This window comes from Temnothorax nylanderi, unplaced genomic scaffold, assembly GCF_030848795.1.
Source record: "Temnothorax nylanderi isolate EJ_2023f unplaced genomic scaffold, tnyl_v1.0 TNYL_tig0174_pilon, whole genome shotgun sequence".
NCBI lineage: Eukaryota > Metazoa > Arthropoda > Insecta > Hymenoptera > Formicidae > Temnothorax > Temnothorax nylanderi.
Window position 1 is genome coordinate 121,684 of NW_027249236.1, and position 24,175 is coordinate 145,858.

At 42.8% G+C, this 24,175-nt stretch overlaps 1 protein-coding gene across 1 annotated transcript in view; it reads right to left on the minus strand.

Annotated features, from left to right (window-relative positions):
* Ptc (protein patched) overlaps window positions 1-13,731 on the minus strand; it is a 39,089-nt gene extending 25,358 nt beyond the window's left edge. The window contains exons 1-2 of the mRNA XM_071715996.1: window positions 12,191-13,731; window positions 528-720 (exon numbers count right to left, since the gene is read on the minus strand). Coding sequence (XP_071572097.1) covers window positions 528-720; window positions 12,191-12,391 — 394 coding nt within the window. The 5' untranslated portion in view covers window positions 12,392-13,731. The remainder of the gene's footprint in view (window positions 1-527; window positions 721-12,190) is intronic.
* Between the last annotated feature and the right edge of the window lie 10,444 nt (window positions 13,732-24,175).

Below are 24,175 nucleotides of genomic sequence, written 5' to 3' on the forward strand. Positions count from 1 at the left end.
GCAGTGTCACGTGATTTGTCGCGCCTCTGCACGAAAGCTCGACCGTGTTCGGGAATAATTAAGTAATCGACGATTTTCTCACACCGATCTGTTTCCCTCTGTCATTACATTTTACGACGCGTTTTAGAGAAATTTCACGACTGATTCAATTTAACCACTCGTAGTGGCAAGTAAGCGGGACTTTAATATTTTTATTTTTAGTAGTTTAAGAGAGATCAGGATTGCGATTTTTATTTCAAAATATAATCAATTGAAAAAGTATATGAAAGATAAGAAAAACTTGCACTTTATTTCCTCATTATTCTTCTTCTTCATTTAATTTTAAATAATTTTTATATATTCCTCTTTCGTACATTTGTAATTTCTATTTTCGCATCAGCAGCTCTGCAGAACGTAATCCTCAAGTACGGAGCTTTTACGGAGTATATTATGGCATAATCGTCGTTAAAAGGCAAGACAGGAAGAATAAAAAGGTATCGCACAAAAGAAGAACGATAAAAGAGCGATAAAGCATGACAGTCACTTACCCTGCACCCACAGCTGCTCGACCTTGCTGTTGACTTGCGCGGACTTGAGGGCGACGCAGAGGATCGCCAGCGCGAGGACGGCGACGAAGAGCACCTTTCCGGCATGCCTCTGCAGGAAGTAGCCCAACTGGCTAAGCTGATCCTGTAGTAGCGCCCTGAGCCACACCGCTGACCTCTGGCCTTCCGCCTTCCCCTGAAAAGAAGATCGAGGGTTCATGATGTATGTGTGGCGCAAAAAATTCCGCGATGCACAATTGACGCTGTTCCACATTCGCTACGACTCGACGGTCCTTCTTGCTCTTTTGCAAAACAAAATGATTGAGCTAACTGCGTAAACGGAAAATATATACGTTTCTTAAATATTACATGCAGAGAAATTTGATCGCGCGAGTGCGCGCATACTGGACAACGTGACTCGTGCGTGTCGCGTTTTCGCGCAGACTAGTATGACAGTATTGTTGAATGTTTCACAAAGCTTTCCAAAATAGCTCAAATTTATCTTTGAAAAAGGGTCGGGCATCACTACTCCCTACATAAATCTCCCTCGAGATGATTCTACGAATCGTCGTCGATTTTGGGGCGACCTGTATTTCAAAATAATTCCGCCGGCATTACGCGAGATAAGAATGGGTGCAGCCGGTTTCCGGGAAAAATCGGTGAACGCACTCATCACCAAGGGTGAGAAACGAAGGAGGGAAGGGAGGCAAGTGCAGTCGGGGCCTTTAAATTCGACGCGTGGGTTTGTAGAATGACAAGCGGCGGAAATGAGAAAAGCGAGAGTGAGACAGAGAAGGTCAGTGAAGGAGGACCGTGGACCAGGGGGGAGGAGGGGGAAGAGGATGAGGATGGCGGTTCGGGCTTTTAGAGCGAGGTTACAGCTGCAACGAAACCGAGAAAAGAGAGAGAGAGAGAGAGAGAGAGAGGAGAGAAAGCGAGAGAAAGAATACAGAGAGGAAAAGAGAAGGTACAGAGAGGAAAAGAGAAGGTACAAAGAGAGGGGTAATCGTACAAGGAGAGTCGGGGCCTTACGGAGGAGAGGAGAGAAGGAAAGCCGCGCTTGCAACATTGCAAGCGGCAACGTTGCACACTACCTGGTGGCCGCTCTGACAATATGTACCATGGACCACCCGCAACAATGCCGATCTTTCGAGTCGGGAGGAGAAAAGGAGAGGGATGCCTAATTCAGAAAAAGACGAGGAGAGAGAAGTCGGTCGGAGTCGTGCCGTATCACCTTCTCGCTCGGCGCCTAAATAAACAAACACGGGATCGATTTGTGACAAACAAGCATTTAGTTGTAGGTAGTCGACCCGGAGCTAGGGTATGCTACACGCGCCAGCGCCAGCGAGTGTCGTAAATTGTTGCGCAATCTTGCAATTTTCAAGAAATTATCGAAATCGTAATTAAAAAAAGATCTGCGCGCGCTCACCCGGAGGTCATTTAGCTGCTTGAAACGCCGAGAGAACGCGTAATGTGAGATAAAACCCGCGATAGCTATAAAATTATTTATGATCGCGAGCGGCCGGCGTGCGTGTATCGGAAGAGAGCAAAAGGATCTATAATGCCACCCCTTTGCACCGCGGTACAGTTACGTTTTAAGAGAGTAACGCGCGCGCGCGAGCGCGCTTGCGCTCGCTCGCTCGCGCGCAGCTGACGGGCGAAAATATGGATTGCGCGCGGGCACGTATCTCGGGGCGGTAGCCGCGTCGGGTATCGGATAGCAAGGTTTTCCAGCCAATTAACTCTCGTGGCGCGGGCCCCGTGACTCGACGGGGGCGAGAGGGAGGGAGGAAAGGAGAGGGGGCCCGGGTAATTCTAGACGCGCGGACAATCCGCGTCCGCCACATGGTGCGTCGCGCGTCAGCGGGTCCACCGCGCTAGGCGCCCAACCCGAGTTTCGCATTTCCGCGTGACTTTTGCCCCGACCGGCGCGGCGCGGGCGTTTCCCCCGGGAAGATGTACAGCCAGCGGAGCGCGATGCCGGTACCTTGATTGATACTCAAAGTACCGGGTACACATCGCGCTATTTTAGATAGAACTGTCATACCGAAACACGCTGGCGTTTTAGTTATACCAGCGTTGGTATTTGTCGAGAATCTTTAATGATTTGCGCATGTACACATATAATAGTATATCAATAGTATAATATTTATTAACTTATTGTGTAATTTTTGTTTAATCTTCAAAACTTTTCTACTGTGCGATAACAAAGCAACAATATACAAAATAGAAAGAATTATCTTATTATTTCTTCAACGAGCATCGAAGCGGAAATTTGGAATTTTATTTTCAGACTTACGAGATACTACTCTCCAAATTGACTCTCCGAATTTACTCGAGAACCCTCCACTAAAGTTACAATCGAGAGTTGCGAGACACCCTGTATACCATCGAGAGAGCACACACCGGTATTTTCACCGACCGTTTCGAGAAAGAAACCGAAAGGACGAAGAAGAAGAAGAAGAAGAAGAAGTAAAAGGAAGTCGAGACGCCACGAGTCGCTCTCGAGACGTCTATATAGCGTCCACACACGCGGCAGCGCGCGCGCGCGAGAGAGAGGGAACGGGAGGGTGAACAACGGAGCGGGGGAGGGGAGGGGGAGCTCGAAGGGGGACAAAGATGGTTCCCCCCTTTTTCCCGTAAGTGGTCTCTCTCACCGCGGGCCTTATGGGGTTTCTCCCGGTGGTGGGCAGTATCTACATATTACAAGCTCGCGGCGCGGAGACCACCGTCGTTGACATAAGATCCTGTTATGCTGTCTGCTATCTCTCGGCGCAGCTCGTGTCGCGCCATAAAAAACATTAAAAGTACGAGTAACATAAATTCGTTAAACGCGGCGGCGGCGGCGGTCGCCTCGCTTCTCCCGCGACTCGTTTCTCTCGCGAGAGAGTGCCCTCCTCGAGAAACGAGCGCCGATCGCTCGCGCTCGAACACTCACCCTCTTCTCCTCGTCAGGCTCTTCCCTATCTCCCACTTGCGATTCTCTTACGTTATTGTCCATCAATTACATTACATCATCAACACAATACCCAGTATCGTCGATCTTGAACTTGGATTATACAATTGCAATAAAACAAAAAATAAGTAACAGATCCCGTTTTTTCTATATAGAGCTAAAAAAAACCTATCACAGCTAATAAAAATTAACACAATTTGCGAAACGTTGCGGGCTTTTCTCGGATACGTTTCTTTCCATTTTTTTTTTATTTCTTCCATTCGCGCCGTGAATTCCAGAATACTCGGTACGCGCGTGCACGTAACTCACCGCGGTACGCCATGCCGGATAAACGAAGAGATTCTTGCGGTAGGTACGGCTCGAAAGTGTCCGCAAGAAACTCGATCCGCGGCCGGCGCTCTAATCGGCCGGGGAATTCCACGGCGATGTCTATTCGAAAGGGAAATCCAAAGGTCGAATTACGGACGGTAACGAGCTTTAGAGGCCGTTGATAATCGCGAGTACTCCCTCTCCCTAAATTCCAACCCCGCAACCCCGTTGTAAAGTTATCACTCGATTTTTAGAATTTCAATATATAATTGGCAGTTTTGATATCTCCCCAAGGAATTCTAGCGTACCTGACAAATTGAAAGAAGATTATGGCGACTAAAATGTGAAAAGTAGATGTTCAAAAATATATGAATGTCCATGTTTTTGTTATACGGAAATTTATAATAATCCTTTGATTTCGATCAGTATCGATTTCAATTATAACACTTTCTTAACTAATAGGATTTTTGAGGAACTGTAAATTATCAGGAAGGTCTATAATTATCAGGCAAATGTATTTTCCTCCGAAAAATTTCTGAAATTTAAAATAATAAAAACAGAAGATTTTCTCTGGGGAACCAATCTGTGATTAGTACGTGGGTCTTCATGGTAATACAGTTGTAAGCCTAAAGGTTGATCGGTACCCTGCGGGAAAAGAATTATCTGATTCAAACGATCTGTTGAAAGAAAATTGTCAGCGCAAAAAGAACTCAATTTGAACTTTCTGGGGACTTGAGAGATATGTACGTGTATACAACGGGAGCCAGGTACAGGACGAGAACGATACAGGACGGTCGGAAGATGAAAGGCGTCCGAACGATGCCAACTCGTGTGGGCGTGTATCCTTCAGCAAGGATGAAAGGGACGGGCCGACCCTTGGGCGCATCGGTGTCCGGCACACTCCTCCTCCTCGGTCGTTCCTTACGAAACTCGAGGAAAAGCGTGACGGTCGGTGTCTTTAGATTTTTCACGTGTTAAGGACGCGTGAAAGTTTCCTGCCGTTTTACAAAAGTCGAAAGCTCATAAGACTGACATTCTATGCCCGTGCAAACTTAATTTCGGCCGATCTCTCCCTACCACGATTCTTCCTGCGAAAAAAAAAAACAAATCGAATTCCCGTTGGACATCACGAGCTCAAAGTTTTTAACTAGCGAAATTCGAAAGCTCATGATTGTTAATTTATTGTCAGCTTCCGTTTCTTATTCCCGTAAAAAAAGGGGTAACAGGGGGATAATTAAAGCAGCGAAGATAATTAAAGCAAATTAATTGCGGACGGATATTTCTATTGATTTCGTAAAATCATTGACAGTAGAAAAGCAAGCAAAAAATAAAACGCTTTTAAGTGCATTAACGGCGATTAAAGTTAACGTAAACATCGATCGTCCAGCGTATTGTTTGAAGGTGATCTTTCACGTACCGCATAATTCACGTAATGAGATAGTTAGTCCTATGTACTAACGTGTAATTTCCCATAATCATATGTTACACATTGAAGTTTCGTCGTGACATTCCTACGTTCGGAGTGCGAAGTGTACAGGGCAGATCGAAAAATTAAAACCAACAATAAATACTTTTCCTTGCAATGTTTAATCATTTTCTCACTAGTATTTTCTCACTGCATTTGCTACGTGACTATATGCATATAGAATGAAAATACCATTGTGTATCATAGAGCTTTTCAATTACGAATTGTTGGCAAAATTAATTCGAGTCTTCTTGCTAGGTAACATAAAATGTGTAATAACATGCAAGTATCAATGAAATTCTCTATATATAAGGTGGCTAGTTTTATATCAAGCGGATATATAATATGCCTAGACAATCCTAAAGTAAACACAGACCACACGTGTTGCGCGTACGGTACGTTTTTACCTAAAAGAAGATGCAACCGCATTCCTTGCATCCAGCCAGACTACAGAGGGGTAAACTTCTCGGAAAAGTAGAATTAAACTGTTTGCCTTCCCTTCCCTCCCCGTCCTTGAGTTGTTTTCAGGGGAAAGAGGGACCTCGCCTGTCCCAGTTCCGTGACTCACCCTGTACACACGGTATTTCAGGACTACCGTGTGTCCTCTAGGATACCAACAAATTCTAAATTAAATCCCGTTTTGACGAAAATTTGAAGAGAAGCATTCGTAAATCTTTAATTTTCAATCTTTAATTTTCACGTTAAATCTTTTTAACGGTAAGAAATAAAATATAAATATGTACAAAATAATTACAAGTTTAAATCTATATATTTTTCAAGTATAATTTATATTAGTATAAGTATGATTTATAATAAATGTTGCTCAATGATTAACAATATAAAAGATTAATTTAAATTCATCAAAATTAATATTAATAAAGTCTCTTAACAAAGGACACCATGCAAAAAGTTATTATACAATTAATTTAAAGAATTAATTTATCTTGAGGATAAAGATTGAATAGAAAGAGATACACGTATCACACATCTATATTCGCATCATCCAGGATTAACTCGTTAACCCCTTATTACTCGTTCTTAATGTTATGTTAGATGCCAACTATCAATTTTTCGATATTAAAAAAAATAATAATAATTCAGCCAGCTTGTCCTCCAGCGAACGTGTCCGATAGGACATTCTGAGACACCCTATACACGAGTTTCCATGGGTCGCCTTCGAGGCGGTGTACGCGCCGCACGTCTCCACCCTCTCGTAGGTATTATTAGTGTTGGAAGTCTCTCACACGTAGTGTCGGCGCCCTTTAATCTCACTCTCACACATATGCGCGTGCGTGAATGCCCGGTATTGTGGAGCCGCACCGAAGACGACCGCTTTCAGCTGCCAGAAATTAAGACACAGATTACGGAATAGTGCGCCCGTACGCTATTTCGTGCCGCTGGAATTCAGCATTTATCTTCGATCGTGATCTTTACGGGCGATCGTCTCGGATCAACGGTGGCAACGCGCGATGCGTGCGCTGAGAGCCGGCCGATAGATTTCCGTCGTAAATCGCGCTCGATCGACGACATTAGGGAATCGTCGGGTCCCTGAAAAGATCCTGTTAGGTCATTAACGACGAAGTATTCCATTCTCGAAATTTTATTACGAATTTTATTACGAGTAAAGTTTTTTTCTTACTCGTAATAAAAATTTATTTTTGAATAATAATTCGAGAAAGAAAAGCATATCTCTTTGATAATTTTTTAATGAATTTCGTTCATGAATGAAAAAAATTTCAAAAATAAGATTTAGTATTACCAATTCGAAAGTCCAATGATTTCTTACATCAATCGGATACATTTTGAAAAAAAATGTGTATATTTATAAGGTTCCGTCATATAGATAAAATAATTGTAGCAATTGAGCAATTTTCGGATAATTCCCTATTCTTTTCTTAAAAAGACTCAATCGGTAATATTTAAAATCTTAATAAACATTTTTCGCATCGATCTAATAATTTGTATCCGCGGCAAGAACGTCTCAGCATACGCGAAATATGCGAACATCGAGATGGTGGAGCAGGTCGAGGCCAGTACCTCGTGAATCGTCCCTGGTGAACGTAAACAAATTGGAGTAAATGAACTCCGGCGCGCGAACGCGCATGTGTGACGCGCGGTGATGATAACGGACCCAAGTATTCTGTAAACATTCGGGCTGCGCGGGCGCGCACACATATGTGCGTGCGATGCAAGGCCAAGGTTGATCCGACGCGATCGAGTTGCATTCTCAATGAGAATAAATCAATTTTGATCAGCGCGCTCGGCGCGTTTGGATCGTTCCGTTAAAAGCGAAACTGCATTACCAGATTTCATTGGCAAACGAGTCGAAAAATGGACATTCCCGCGAATTCGGAGCGCTATTGTACGCACGCATACGTAAAAAAGTTTTCGTATTGCGAAAAAAAAAAAGAAAAAGAAGTTGAAAAGAAGTTGTTGAACTTATTTTAAATACGTATAAATAATTTCTCTTGTATTAGCAAATATAATCTAATAATTAAATATTGTATTACAGCAGCAAAATATTTCTGTCTGCTTACTTATAATAGGCTTCATGACGAATATCTTGTTATTTCTAAACACTTAAGAAATTTTGTGATATTATAATATGCTTGTTCTATATTCATAAAGTTTTTTAAATATACTATATCAGTTAGTAGCAAAAAAAATATAAATTATAAGTTCTAACCATGACACGTACAAAAGTGGATCTTCAACTAATTAAATCCTTTTTTATCTTTTCTAACTTAATAATCATTCTCGTATTTGCCTAAAATCGTTTTCATAAATAACATATAATTATCTTAAAACATCGATCAACAGAAGAACTTTGATGTATATATGTATATGCATGTAGTAAGACAATATAATAAATTAATAAATATAAATAAATGTAATAAAATAAAAGCTTCATTTCAGTGTAATGAAATGAAAGTGATAAACAACTGCGATAATTCTATCTTCTTCCTCCGCGTTAAAATATTATATAAATTTATTTTATCGAATTAAAGAAGCGACTTATCGACACCTAATTGCTCTAAATTAAGTTGACTCTCAAAAGAGCGAGGTACACGAGATGAGGACGTCAAAAACTGGGTTGATAGCATTATTTTCGACGAAACACGCCACACGCTTGCACATGCACGCGCGCGCCCCTCGATACTCCCCGGCACCGACGAAACTAATTCATCACGTTCCATTATCATCCCGCACATAAATCCTCCCGGGGGGGGAGTCAGTCTCCCTTCTTTTGTGGAGGGGAAAAAGACGAAGAGGAGGAAACAAGCCCGTATGCATGCGTCGCCGCATGTACGGCGCACATCACATACGACGCACGCACACGCACGCACGCTCGCCTTGTGGAGGCCGGGGCCACTGACTCACTGACTCATTCGGCATAAACGCGAGGCACGAAGAGGGCTCCTCTTCGGCCGAGCCGCCTCGTCGGGAAGAAAAGTGGAGCATCGACCTCGAATTTTAGTCTTTTTGTCTCCCGCCGACTGTCACCAGTCACCACTTCTCTTCCACCGGTGATCGGGGCTCTCGCGCGTCCCGTGATTGTGCAATCGTGCGGAATTGCCGCGACGCGGAATCCCGAAAATTCTGACGGAGATATCTCTTGTATCTCGCTTCGCGCGAAATCTCGTATACGAAAATTAACGACATTGCGAAATTTGGTAGGCACGCTATTAAAGTTCAAGTCGACAGCGAGTCGTCGAGCGACTCTGGCTTTGGTACAAAGTCAAACTACTTTAGATTTTAGTATAAGGCCGAGATGTTAACTTAAAAATTGTAAATTTAACGAGCATTAATTTGAACAGAATATTATTTAAACCAATTTTTATATGCCAATTTTTATTCAGACAATATCCCAATTAATCTTTCGATCAATGTTTACTCGCAACATTACTCGCAAGTTTACTGCACTCCGTAATTTCAAGAAAAGAAATACGTGAATATATGTCACGATTTCTACTTAAGATTGCCATAGTAACGGACAAGTATTAGAAACTTTGCAATTTATCGTTGTTACTGAAAAGTAAGATCCAATATCCGGTTTCAACGAGGATACGAGCGAAAAATACGAGATTTCAACGAGACGACCCGGTACATCCGCGATGTGGAAATCGCTCGTGCGACCACCCAGCGCGACTATCACGAGCAAAAAGTTCGCGAGGCTTGCTACTCGCTTCGCCTCTTATTATAGGTGCGCGTTTCTCGGACCATCGGCCGGGATACGTCGAACGCAATTGAAAATAGCACCAGCGTGGATTTAATGTAACGTCCTTTCGTCACAGTGGATACATATTAATAAATTAAAGGTGACGCGGACAGACACAGAAATTAAAGATGTGATTGCAAGAAAGCTTGGAGATTCGGTGATCTCGCGTAACGGGTGTAAAAAATGTACAAGAATCGCTATCTACACCTTTATCGCATTTTAGAAATATAAATGCAAAGAGGTAAAGCAATAATTATAATTTATTATACAAAATTGAATTCTTTCCCTATCAGTTTGCTCGGACAATACTCTCTTATGTTTATCGAAAAACGAGACAATACGGTCGCGAAAGATCGTGCAGCAGTCTGAGGTCCGATCGACGAAGGAAAGCGAATCGATAACGCGCGATCGTTCCGGATCGAAACAGACATCCTCGAAAGGCATCGCGCGACCGTCCGCTTCACGTGCCACGCACATTTTCGTCCGCGGGAAGGATCTCGGGGCCCGATCTGCCGGCCCGCGTGCGACAGGTCCCAAGAGATCCCTCTAGTTACAGAAGAAATGCCAGGGATGGCGCGTCTGGCCCCCACGAGCCCCGGCAGGAAGTCTATCCCTTCGATCTGGTATACCTTCGAAAAAAAAACGCGTGTTCGAGACCACCCGCGTGTGTAAAAAGTTTACAACTCGGTCCCCGAAGAGACTCGCCGTGTCTGCAGGTATCGTGATTTCCGGTACTCGGGAAATGCGATATTTTCAAATACAATTCAAATACAATACGGTAAAAAGACAAAAAGATAATCCTAAATGAATAGGTTAGCCTCTCTACAACTTCTTTGTTAATTTCAAAAGAAGAAACTGCCAGCTGAAATTTCTTTCGAAGAAAAAGCTTCGAATGCAAAAATTTAATTCAACCATTTCTTCCGTTTCGATCAACCGTTTCTTTCTATGAAATCATGTTCTTTCCATTCCCGTCGAACCAAAATGGACCAATATAGATTTTTCCACGACGCTAGTAACGGTTTAAGACACGACGAACGGGATGAAGAAACGAGGGGATTCGGCGTTTTCGAGAAGTATGATTTTATAGCGGCGGCAACGGTCTGCATCATATCGGTAATACCGCTCACGAGGCCTCGCCGATGACGGCGATAAGAGCCGGGTAGCGCTAACCGCCGTTAAAACGCATTTTTGATCGTCAAAGTGCGCCTCGTTAATCGCCGATCGAAGATAGCGCGACGCCCGGTAGGAAATAACGGCGCCGTTATCGCGAGCGGTCGATATAATTTGCATTGAACTAACGTGACTATCTCGACGCGTCCAAAAGGATGCGATAGCTGTGCACTAGCGCTATTATCTACGTATTCTACGTCTATTTGGCTTAAGTACGACGAGAATCCGTTCCTCGCGGCGTACCGATAGCAGGGAAATTATTTTCACCGTCTTAATTAGCCGTCCCTCGTATCTAGGAACGCAAATACGTTCGTTAATGTAGTGTTTCACACGTAAATAACGTCGGAGATAAGCGGCATTTTTCAAGCCGGATTTTTCTTACTACTTACTACGTATACAACGATTTCGAATTTCCTTATCAAATTGTTCGCTCATTCGCTCCTAATTGGACACGCTTAGTTCCTGTACATCGATCGCACGGACGCGCCCCTGCCTTCTTTTCTTTCCGATTTCGAACGATATCGTTGGCGATTTAAATGCCCGTACAAGAAGTGTCTGCTTCAACGAACGTTATACATATTTTTCGATTCTTTTAATAAAGATTGTCAGATACTAATTTTATATAACTCGTCGCTTTTTCGATCTTCGGGAAACCAATTATGCAAATTGTTATCCAGATTGTACATATATCGTAAGTTGGATTGATTACTATTGGATTGATTCGTAAATAAGGTTCGTTTTATTTGACAAACTAAATTTTTATATTTAAAAAAACTTTATAACAGTATAAATACTGATTCGATAAACGATGCACTCTTAATTATTTGCTACAGGTAAAATGATTAGATTTATCGCGGGTAATATTCACTGTTAAATTCGTAGCGTCAAATTATACTCAATTTGAGTCATTTTTAACCATTCTTATAGACAAATATATAAAAAACAATATTTTTTTACGTCCATTGGTTTAAATTAACATTGTTTTAGTTTTATTAACATTGGTTTAAATGACCAATAAATGTCGAAACACATGGTAATTAAAAACAACTTTATCCTTTAATATCTCAGCTAGCAGAAACTTCTAAAAGACGTCTTAAAAACGCTTAAAAGACGTTTAAAGGACATCTGAAAAATTATGTCGTCTTTTAGACATCTTTGTAATGTTATTAAGACGTCTTTTAAAGCTTTCTGCTAGCTGGGATCTAACAGTGTTGTTTTTTCAGAAGAAATGACTTTCAGTAGCGACAACTTATTCATGGATCTATACCCATTTGCACCAATGCGGATTAACTTTAATCTCGGTTTAACTTGCTTCAAATATTTTTCTAAAATATCCGTTTCTATCAATGCAGATTAACTTTGATCTTGGTTAAACTTACCTTTTATCTTTCTCTAATTTTAAGAACTAGAAAAAGATGAAAAATAAGTTAAACCGCGATTAAAGTTAATCTACATCGGTAGAAATGGACATAATTCTTTAAAGTAGAGAATTACCGAGATTAAAATTAATCTGCACAATGGTAGATGGTAATGAAAAGAATTTTTACCTTTTCAAGTTGATCCAACGCTATCGCGGCGTCCGTCCAGCTGGGCCTGACGTAAAGATCCGACTCGTGCCGGATTCTGGCGCGTTCCGCCGCCTTGGAGTCCTTCTCGCCCTCCGCGTCACCATTCTGCCGCGGGCCCTGCGATCCAGAAGGGCGTCCCGCTAGGATCCCCGTGGATATGGGTCCGGACACGGAAACCATGATCCGTCATGCATTCGACCGCCACGCGCGATTACAACTTTCCGAACTCGGTTTGCCCTCGGCTCTCTCTTTTTATCTCTCTCTCTCTCTCTCTCTCTCTCTCTCTCTCTCTCTCTCTCTCTCGACGATCAGTGAATCCTCTTAGTTTCTCATCGATCTCTCGTGGCGGCTCACTAAGAATCCTGACCACCCTCGAGGCAACGAGTCGACGTTTCAATATCGGTCCTTTCCGGAGGATGAGGGAGGGAATCGAGGACGATCTGGTTCTAGATCGGATCACGGTGCCCTAATCCGAAGCTCTATCCGAATCCCGCGAATTCGAACGTACCGAACCGACGCACTCACTACCCGGAATAATCGCAACACCTTCTCGGGAGCACTTCCTCACTGACACTGTCCGCAGCTTCGCCGTTACGATAACACGTGAACCCCCGCGCCTCGCTCGAAATTCGCGCACGAGGACAGCGAGCCGCGGCGCGCATGCGCGCGCGTCCTGCCGATGTATCGCGCTTACACCGGGACCGAGATCGGTTTTTAGGTTACCCGCGGTACGTAAATACGTTCCTCTCTGTCGCTCTACTCCCTTTCTCGCTGCCTCTCGCTCTCGCGGAGCTCGGAGCTTCGGAACGCCAGGCGAGGGCGCGAGAGGCGAAGGCGCCCGCGCGGTAAAGGAAAATTGTATCGCGCGACGCGAGATCGTCTCTCTCTCTCTCTCTTTTTGTTTTCTTCTTTTTCCACCCGCGCGTTAAATGGCACGTACGATCGACGGATCACGTATCACGTGTCGTCGCGCCGCGTCGCGCCGAGCAGATCCGCGGTTCCCGGCTGGGCCCGCTCCGGGCCCCGGCTCCGGCCGCGCGTTGCCACACTGTCACCACCGAGCGCCGATTCGTCGATCGTCGTCGGCGTCGGCGTCGTCGTCGCCACCGTCGTTGTCGCGTTCGCAGGCTGCGACGGGCCCTCTGCGCGGGCCTCTGGGACGTCCTGGTGGTGCGTGCTCCTGCGTGAAAGTCCAACGGCGGACACCGGCGTTCACGCGACCGCCACTTAGAGCAGTCTAAGTCGGTACTAAGCGAAACGCGCTGCCACATTTCTTTCGTGGCCTGCCTGCCGCGCCGGCCATAGTTGACGGCCTCCCCTCCCCACTCTCCCGCGGCGCTCGGAGCCACGGACGGCTCGGACTCGGGCAGGCTCGGGTGCGCAAACATTCAGGCTCGTGCGTAGCCGTGGGCCCCGCGTCCGCGCGCTCGGGCCCCGTCGTCATCGAAACGATTCTGTGATCACTTCGGCCGATTGTAAGTATTTGTTGAAATGTTTGATATTGCCTGCCGCGAAGTATATTTTCCCGTATCTCTTCACGGACTTGAAGATTTTCAATAGTTTACTTATTAATTAATTTAGGAATAAGTATTTTTGAAACTTAATGTAAGTGAGAATTCTAAGATTTATCTTTTACAACTGAAAAACCAAATTTTTTTTATTGTGATAGCGATTTATTATAAGTTTTCATATTATATTTGTATTGTTTTATCTTTATGATGAGCTGGTATAAACATTGTTGATAGAATAATTATGAAATTATTGAGAAGCTGTTAACATTTAGAATTATATGATAGTTGGAGTCATTATCTGTATTTATATATATTTTGATGCATCCAATATTATTATATTAAACTTAAGATAAATAACAATAGTTAAAAATATTGGTATATTTTCTATTTTTAAATGAAAATAAAGAAAAAATGAAATGTAATGGTTAAACAATTCAAGACTTAAAGCAAAAACTACAAAAAATGTGGAAAACTATATCGACTTTCATATCGATCGACCAATCGTCGATCAGAGCCAGTAAGTTAAAAAATTCGTTATTATATCCTGTTAATTAGCGTGTCACGCTTGTGTTCGATTGATCGATCGGGGATCGGACGGATCCGCCCTCGATCGATGCGCTACTGCGCGCAGAAGTGACGTCAGAGCCGAGCGAAGCCGAGGAGGGCCGAAGCGCCGGGGACTCGGAGACGATTGGCGGAGGCGCCTTGGCGTTTCACGTTGCTAGGATACTCGGGGACTAGCGAGGGGAGTCGACTCTAGACCACACACGCGTTCCCATTTTCCCTGGAGCAAAAACATTACCCACACCGAGAGACGCGCGACACACACGATGATGCACACAGCTGCGCGGCGCGGCGCGGCGCGCAGTGGTGCCTAGGTAGATGAAACCCCTGAATTTTTTCCAAATTTTTATATCTAGAAAATATATCCAAACACGCCCTCGCGCGTAATATCAATTCGCCGGCCGGCAGGCGATGAGAAACATCCTCGAGGCGATTATCGACACGGCGGAGTATTCCTCCTCATCAGAAAATCTTTTGCACGCTCCGACAAATCGATATTCTTCGAAAGCGTTAATTTGAACGTTGCAACAACTTGGCCTACGCGAAACGGGAAACTGATCTTAAATTTGCAGGCCGGGCTAGAAAAATCGTTAAATTTTTCTCGTTTTACGCAGTCTCTAATTTTAACGCGACGATGTGTCAGCTCTTTATTTATCCAGACGGGTGCAAGCGAGAAACGATTTTACAGATATATAGTTAAAATAACAATTTTGACAGTTTGGCATTCGTCCCGATCTATCTGCGGCTATAACGATGTGTATGTGTGTGAGAAAACCGAGAGATTTTTAAATGGCTCGAGTTGGAAATATTCTCAGGAGTGATTAGCGGTCGAAATGTCTTTCCTTTGCAACATTTTTCTCTGGTACCACTGTGACTTATATGCGGTATAAAATACAAAAGGTTGGAGGAAAATTTATATGTTTTGTTTCCTCGTAAGTTCTATTTGTATACAGGTGCGTAAAAATCGACTGGAATAAAGGGCATGAGCGTCCTTTTTTTCTTTCTGATGTCTCAAACAAAGTAGGCGCACATGCTGATTTTTTTTCCTTTGGCCCAAAGTATCCTTGCTCGTCACAAAATAATAGAGTCTCCTACTGAGATTCGGGGGCAGAAAAGGACGAGCTGTCGACCAATGGGTTTTCGTCAATATATCTTACTTAAACCAATTTTCTGTAACAAACCAGAATGTTCGGTCCGTAAAATCCCTTTCAGGCACCACTGTGTGCCGGTCTCCCTCCCCCCCGTCTCTCCACGTCCTGCCTTCCACGTTGGTCCTTCGCTCCGTTTATGCGCGTGCCGTGCATTTGTTTGTTTACCTGCATACTCATTTGAGGAGAGAGAATCACCGATGAGCCAGTGCCGCGGCACCGCTGAGGAATCGAATTAATATTCATAACCCACATTCACCGCTGAACCGGCTGAACGTGGTCATCCGATTCTCCAATTCGAATAATGCCGTGCGCGCGGGTCATCATGTGAGGCGAACGGAACTGCAATTTGGAAGACCACTTTTAGCGATAAATATCGCCTACACGGCTTTCGCTGTTTTATAAACGCTACTGATCGCCAGCGTTTAGCGAAAAAATTGCGTTAAATTGTTTGTCGATTAGTTCGAAACGCTTCTAATAATTTTACTAATTGCATTTATATCTAATTAATTAATCATATACGCTTTAATAAATTATGTAACTGCAACATATAGAAATGAATATAATTCGCGAAAGACGAGAGACGAAATATAACTTATTCACTTTTAATGGTTTAGGGTACATAAAAGAAGCCTAAATGTTTATCCGAATTTCTTTTCTCGTTTTTTTTTTATTACGATTTTCTCTCTCTCTCTCTCTCTCTCTCTCTCTTTCTGATTTAGACTACTTGAAACCACGTAATTGCCACACAGCTATGTAACTATTTAACGTTGCACATCAAGATACACACACATATTTATATACAACATTTTCTCCAATATATAAATGTGTGGGAGTAAAGGCCGGCTGTTTCCGACGCCGCTCATTAAACCGCGCGCCGCAAACGAATGCCACGATTAGCGTATTAAACTGTCGTCATAATATCTACATAACGATGTAACTTCATTAGGCAACCGTTCTCCTGTGCATATTAAGAGAACGCTGGGCGAAAGAAAATTTGATTTGTATTACGAAATAATGTTTTAAAATATAATTAATAGTATTGTAAAAGCATGAATTTTTAGGAGAATTATTAGTATAAATATAGGACCTATACATTCATTCTATCCACGTAACATTATTTGTGTAAGCTTTTTGCCTAAAAACTTTTCGCTTTATAGGAATGAAAACTTGGCGCGAGACACTACCGTGTCTCTTGATAAGTTATCAAATATATAGATCTATTTAATATCAATTAGGAATGAAAATAAGACATTAAAACGTTTCCGTTGATCATATAATAGCTTATTTTAATTAAAACATTCTTAAAATTATCGCGTTTATCGTCTTACGTCGACGTCAATGTCCTTCCACATTCGAGGGATTTCATTTACGCGCGGTTGTTGCGAGGCTCTCAATAAAAGGAAAAAAGAAAAAGTACAGAATGCTCCACATGTCCGGCAAGACGGAAATAAAAAGAGAGAGAGGGCTAAGAGGAGGAGAAACGAAGGAGAGAGAGAGAGAAAGATCTTTGCGTATTGTCTCCTTTGACGGATGCACCCCGCGGTCGCGCCGTCGATCGGCGATAAGGGAACGCGCGCGCTGAGGAACCGTTAATAATTTTTATGACACTCTTAACTCGCCACCCGGTATTAAGCGGTCCTCCGTAGGAGACGGGCTTTGATCTTCGCCGACGCCCGGTGTATCGGCTTAATGAGTGCGGGAGCGAGATAGCGCGGTTGAGTCAGCGCGCGCGCGCGCACTCCTAACCGCCTGTGGAACCGCCTCCGGTTGTCGTCGATACCCGGATGCATGTCGTGTCGCATAAGCCCAGGCGCATCATCGTGAAAGCGTAAAAATCGCGGGAACGACCTCGCGATTCTCGTCCTTTTCGCGATGAGGTCCGTCGAGAAAAGGAGGAACAAGAAGAAGAAGAAGACGTATCCGAACGACACTGACGTGCATTCGGTTATTCAGATCGGTAGATTCTAGATGGTAGAACCTAGAACCGATTCAGCAATGTTATTCAAGGCGATCGGAACATATTGAGAGGTAACGCACTTGATAATGACGCTTTTTCAAATCGATGCACGCCAGAGTGATAATTTTAATTATTTGTATGCACTTTATTTTCTTCTATATTACACTTGGATTGTTTTAACTTGGTTTGAAGTATTTGTGTTTTTTAGATCGAGTATTCATATAATCGCATAAATGCAGCGTGCAATCAGTGCACGTAAAAAGAATGAAAGGGTTTAAATATCGGTTTTATCAATGCCAATTAACCCGGTCCCTCTTTAATGTCTTGTGCTCTAATTTAATTTCAGCAAATCAAATCAAGGTCAACGTCAAGTATATTCTTTCAATTTTGATATTATAGCATTGCTTGCGTTACAAACAATGTTTTTCAAATAAATATAATTTATTAACTATATCATTTATTAATTATATGAATATTAATATGTTGAAGAAAGATACTAATATGAAAACGTTCCTTGATTTCCCTTATTTAACGTGGCGTGATTGGGATTTAATAAATCAATTTCTGAAAAAAAGAAAGTAAAGTACTCTTTCTTTCGCTAGACTCTCTATTAAGTCTGTCCAGTTTAATTTTTAGAATTGCCCAAAAACTACCTCTCTATTTAGTGAAAATAGAGAAGCAAGAAGAAGTAGGATAGAACGTGAAAGAGTGAGAGAGAGAGAAAGAGGGGGGGAGCAGATAGAATAAGAAAGACAGGAAAAGAGAGAGAGAGAGAGAGAAAGGGAAAGAGTTGGAGAGGAAGATATCCGACTTACTAATTGCAACGACGTCGGTGGTCCAGAGGCACACCGCGGGCCATAATGAAAAGCAATATGGTCAGGATACATGGTACGGATCCGCTCGGACTCATCTCGGTGACTATCCCGAATTAAAATCGTAAATCCGACCCGAAGGATTTGTAGCGGCGCCGCGTTCGACTTTAAAGTATGGCGCGCGTCACGGCCAAATCTTCGGAAAGTAATTGTTTTTTTTTAGAGCAAGGCACACACAGAGAGGAAAGGATTAGTGTATGCCTTTATTTTTTCTAGACTACCTTCGTGTTTGTAGTAAGAAATTCGTGCAAATGCAGCGAGGAAGAGGACTCGCTTTTATTTCGCTGAACCGTTTATTGTTGTGTACAAATTCCAATTTTGGTATACATAAATTTTAATCCGATTTAAAAATTGATTCTGTGTTAATACATACTTTGTCACTGTAATAGATGCAATCCCGAAGAAAATTCAATAAATTACAGTAATCCATAAAAGGCAACAAGAGACAATAAGTTGACGTTTCTGTTGACAATCGTGGCTACGTAAACGTAAGACCGGTAAGACGTTGGAAAATAGATCGATTAGAAGCCACGAAGACGACCGCACGACGTCTCCCGCAAATGGAGACGTTCCACGGGAAATAGATTGAGACTTCACGGGCACCCTGTAGTATAGGCGTAGTTACGGTTCATCTCGGTTCCGGGGGCTGTTAAACGGGCCGTAAAGGGCCCGGAGTAAGCCGCAAACGGTCCAAATGGTGGCCTACGAATTTACTGGGACGGATCGGTCGATGAGCGAGCTGCCATTGTATACGCCCGAGCACTCCTGAAATCCGGAAAGTCAGTAAATTTCCCGGACGTCGCGCCGGGGAATTATACCTGGCCGGGGCCGGGGAGGTGGGACGGGACGTACGCTACGGGCACTACGTACGCTCTGTTTGCGTAGGACGAGGACCACCCAGGTCGGGCCGACGCCTCTGTCCGCCTGGTGGATCCGACTTGGCGGAATCCTTCGCTTCGCCGAGCGGAGCGGAGGCGACGTACGTAAAGGCAGGGGCGGACCGATCACGAAATTCCGTGTTTGAGGCACGCATCGGGATTATGACGTCAGAAAGTCGAAAAGTCGCCGGACAAAAGGTTGCGCGATTTTCTTCCCCGTCACGCATGCCGGTACATTGAGACGAATTAATTTTTGTATCGTTTGACGTATCCAAATCGTGTTCGATACTATAGATTGCCAAAATGTACGCTAAAAAAGTTTTTTGTATTATATAAGTTGTACTATATACATATAAATATAGAATTGTATTTTATTATTTAAAAATACAATCTAAAATTGTTTCTTGTTAATGAATTTTTTTTATTACATGAAAAAAGTAACATAATATAGTTACAGAATTGTGTTCTATTGTTTTAAAATATAATCTAAAATTGTTCCTTATCGACAAGCTTATAATTATAGTTATAAATGATTCTTTTTATAAAGAACATTATGAAGTATTTAAAATACATTTCTCCCCCCTACTCCCTCCCTCTCTCTCTCTCTCTCTCTCTCTCTCTCTCTCTCTCTCTCTCTCTCTCTCTCTCTCTCTCTCTCTCTCTCTCTCTTATTGTTTAATAATATATAAATACATATATAAAAACAATAAATTAATAATTATTTAACCCATCTTGAAATAATAAATCAGCACAATGCGAGCTGTTATTTAAATTTTAAATTATTTCTTTACAAAATAGGAAATTTAGAAGTAAACTGCAGATAGCATATAAATCTATTTCTACATCACGTACCAGAAGAGATTGCTAAACAAATTTGTATCTATATTTTATGACTAGACCCGACATAAATTTTTCATTTAGGATTGTTATAGTATCTAATGTTTTTTTTTTAGCTCAGTAGGGTGGTTTTCCTACTAAGTATTCCAGATAAGTACAATCCGTCCGTCCCTGACGTAAGGCAACGAAACTTTTGAGCTGGCCCAATACGTTATTTTTCATCCCATTGCATTGTGTCCAACTGCAAGGATCGCGACTCCCCGCGATGATTCTTGAACGTCCGGTGATGGATGCACAGACATCTCCATCGCACAACGAGGAAAGCTTTGGGAAATTAGCGTGTCAAACGTGCCAGACTGTCTATTCAGTTTGATGCCACCCATCGCGCGCACAATATATCTCTGTCCGGTCCTGTTTTGTAGTTCGTAACGCAAGCGCGGATATGCGAAAACTGGAATGCGAAACGTTCGTCGCACACAAGTCCTTTTGTTTCCTTTTATTAACCCAAAATATAATGCGCCAAAATATTCGAATATCGTCATTTCTTGTTTATTTTTCTTCTATTTCTTAAAATGCGACAATAAACATGTAATATTAATACCATTATTATTATTAAAGATACCTATGCGATTCAATTCAACTGATATTATTTCTTCAATTCTGTCAACATGTTAAATTTTAATTTTAATGTTTTAACTCGAGAGTTTACGTCTCTCAATAAATTATTAATAATGTTTTTACAAAATTTTGACGGTATGTCTTACCAATTAAGAATTCGAGTGTCGTTTCTCATCAAGAGGATTAGATTATATTATAAACGAGAGGCATTATGACAAACGGCAAACAAGGGCCCTCATTCTCATTTGGTGAGATATTTGAGAAGATTCCTAGTCTAATGAGAGAGAGAGAGAGAGACGCATAGACAATTCTCCAGTTTCTTCAAATTTAAGGAGAAATAAGAAAAGAACACACATTATTTCTTTGACACGTAATAACTTAATTGCTATCTCTAACAACATCAGTTATAATTTAATTGTCGTAATTTACGATTTCCTTATCGCGTGTAATTACCTCCTCGTACTCGCCAGATATTTAAGTCATATATTTACTTCTCCAAAAATACTTCGTCTTCTGCACAGTATAACATTTCCCGCCACGAGAAACTTTCGAGTACATCGCAAATATTTTCCCTGCATTAACCGACGTCTCAACGCACTTAGCGCGGATACCTATATTCGGATATTTCCCAGATAGGATCTACAAAAATGTTCTATATATAGGCGGGACCGTTGGCGCGTTGGCGCTAAATAACGCGATACAGCGCGGCGGTTAAGCGGGCCCCCCCCCCCCCCGGCCCTCGTGTACGCGCGCGTATATCACGGTCGGCGTACGCGTAACTTACGGTTACGCGGTCCTATGCTTAATATCAAAACAGTGTTAGTGACGGGCCACCCACGACGAAACCGAGGGACCACCTAATGAGACGCGCTATTATAAGGGGCCCGTCTCCACTTCGCACTTTACTTCAACCGCCGTTCTCCTTTAACCTTTTAACACAGCGGACAGCCAGCCCTACTCACTTCTAACGGAGTTCGCTCGAGGACACTAGGACGCGTCGCCTTTTTTTTCTTCCTTCACCCGTCGTTTCTAACAGAGACTCGTAAAATGGGACAATTATAATGAAATATCGATCTATTCATACGACTAATCTGCTCTCTCGCCCTGCATTAATCTCTGACTCACGAGCTATTTGGAAAGTCAATTAGAGAGAAAAATGCCATTTACGGTCTGGACTGGATCTTGGTAGCCTAATAATAATATTGTAAATTTTACATACTTTTTTCCAAACTCACAATATTATTATTATGTTACCAAGATCCAGTCCGGACCATAAATAGCATTTTTCTCCCTAATTGATTGTATATCATAAACGGTCGTATTTCACTTATTATTATTATTTGGAAAGTCTCCTTAGATGATAGGAAATGCGACGGAAAATGTGTTAAACCGAAAATATGTATCCTACCACAAAATATGTATTGATTAAACAGAATTATCTTCGTCGGGAGACCGCTTACGCTTACCCGAAGAATTCTCTCTAATTAAGTCTATCATAAAACGATATAATGAGATAAACATATTGTTCCCGTAGAAGTTATTAATCTTTAACTCACGAACCATTTGGAAATCCTTAGATTACGAGAAATACGAAGGAAGATAAGTTAAAACGAAAATATGTATCGATTAAACGGAATTATCTTCGTCGGGAGACCGCTTTCGTTTACCCGAAGATGTACCTAAAACCGAAGAATTATCTCTAATTAAGTTTATCATAAAACGATATAATGAGATAAACGGTATTGTTCCATCTCACAGAAACCATAATTCGACTTCGAGATTTTCAAAGAATGTGCGACTTCCAGGTCAAATACAATTCGTTGAATCAGGCGAGTTGAAATAAAGTAATCTCTGCCTGATAATATTTTTTAATGATGTATTAAAATTTCAAAACTAATTACACGTATCAAACGCATCGATGTGCACATCGTATTCGCGATCAATTCTCTGAAATAACGGGAAAAAATTTCGAGGTTTTTTTTGCGCTCGTAAAATCCTCGGGCGGATCGGAGCGGCGCGCGGACTCGCGGCTTCCTGCCCTCGCGAGAGGATATGTCGAGATTTGCAAAATACGGTCGAGCGACTCGACGAGCGGCCCGCGCGCAAATCAACGTTTACACGCGCGTCATTAGAAATCAATAAGCGCGCTCACGGACGAACGCAAGACCGCGTGTGCGTGTGCGTGTGCGTGCACGCAACCTCGCGCGCGAGGGTACACGGGACGAGTTCCTATCTAAGCCTGATATTCCGTGATCGTGGATCGTGGACCACCCAGCTAGTCCACCGCGGAAGTACGCACGCACGATTTGCACGCACGCGCACGTATGCGCGTGCGGCACCAGCGAGATATATACGGGGTGTCTCCTTATAAACAGCGACGAAAGCCGCCTTAAACGTTTCTCTGCAGAATTTCTAAATTTCCCAATTTTTCTCGCTGAATATTTTTTTTCTCGATAAGAAAAGATTTTGAATTAACCAAAAGTTAAGATTTTACGAATAATTTACATTCTTTTTGCAATTTCTCGTTCGCCGTATGCGCACCTATACTTTTTCCCGTCGCTCTCTCTTCCGTTTTATTATTTTTTATTACGCTATTTTGTCATTAGGCGGTCCGCTAGAGCTGGGACACCCTGTACTGCGTGCCTAACGCGCCGTTTCCCGAAAAGATTACGCCGGCTGAAAATTTTACCTCTTAATTCGCCGATCTTCGTTCTTTACGACCGTCATTAAAAATGTCGTTCTTTTAGCCTTCACTTTTCAGCCCCTGATTACGAGCCTTCCGTTCCCGACCTTTCGCTCGGCCACGGCGCCCATTATTACGTACGTTTATCGATAATACCGGGTCCAATTACGACGACGATTTTCACATTTGGCGAGTCGTCGTCGCGTTAAAGAGGGAGACGCTCGTTATTTTCCGTGGGACGATGATCGATCCCGCTGCACGTAGGTAATCGGCATCATTTTTCCGATTTTTTGCTCCCTTCCCGACGGCGACGCTGCGGTCTCGCGAGGAAAAGCAGTCGATCCATTTTCTCTCCTCTTTTCTCTCCTTCTTCTTTTCTCTCGTCGGTGCCCGGTACCACGGGGGACGGTACGAGAGTCCCCTCGACGCGAATCGCCTCCAGGGGGTGGCGGCGGCGGCGGCGGTCCCGCTTAATGTCGTCCCCGGGGTGGTTACGCGCATTTGCGTGCACAGCAGCGTCATTATACGCGAAATAACATGTTGCACTCGTTCGTTGCATACGCGCTGAACATTGTGAGCGAGGTAAATTAATAATTGGAACGTTTCGAAGGACTCTGTCGGCACGCCCACGGACGGTACAATCCGGCTGGAAAACGAATCCGATTGTCGATTCCTCCGCTGTTCCGCGCGTAAAATGCAATTACAACGATGGCAGGATAAGTGAAGCGGACAGCGGATAATAAAATTTTGTAATGTAAGATTCAGAGACACTCGCGCTTTTTCTCACGAATGAGTAAGAATGCGAAAATTTTGTCTTTATTAGTGACAGAAATCGCTATGCAAAAGAGTAAAAATTTTGTTAATGTAAAATTGTTCATTTTTCTGAATTTTAT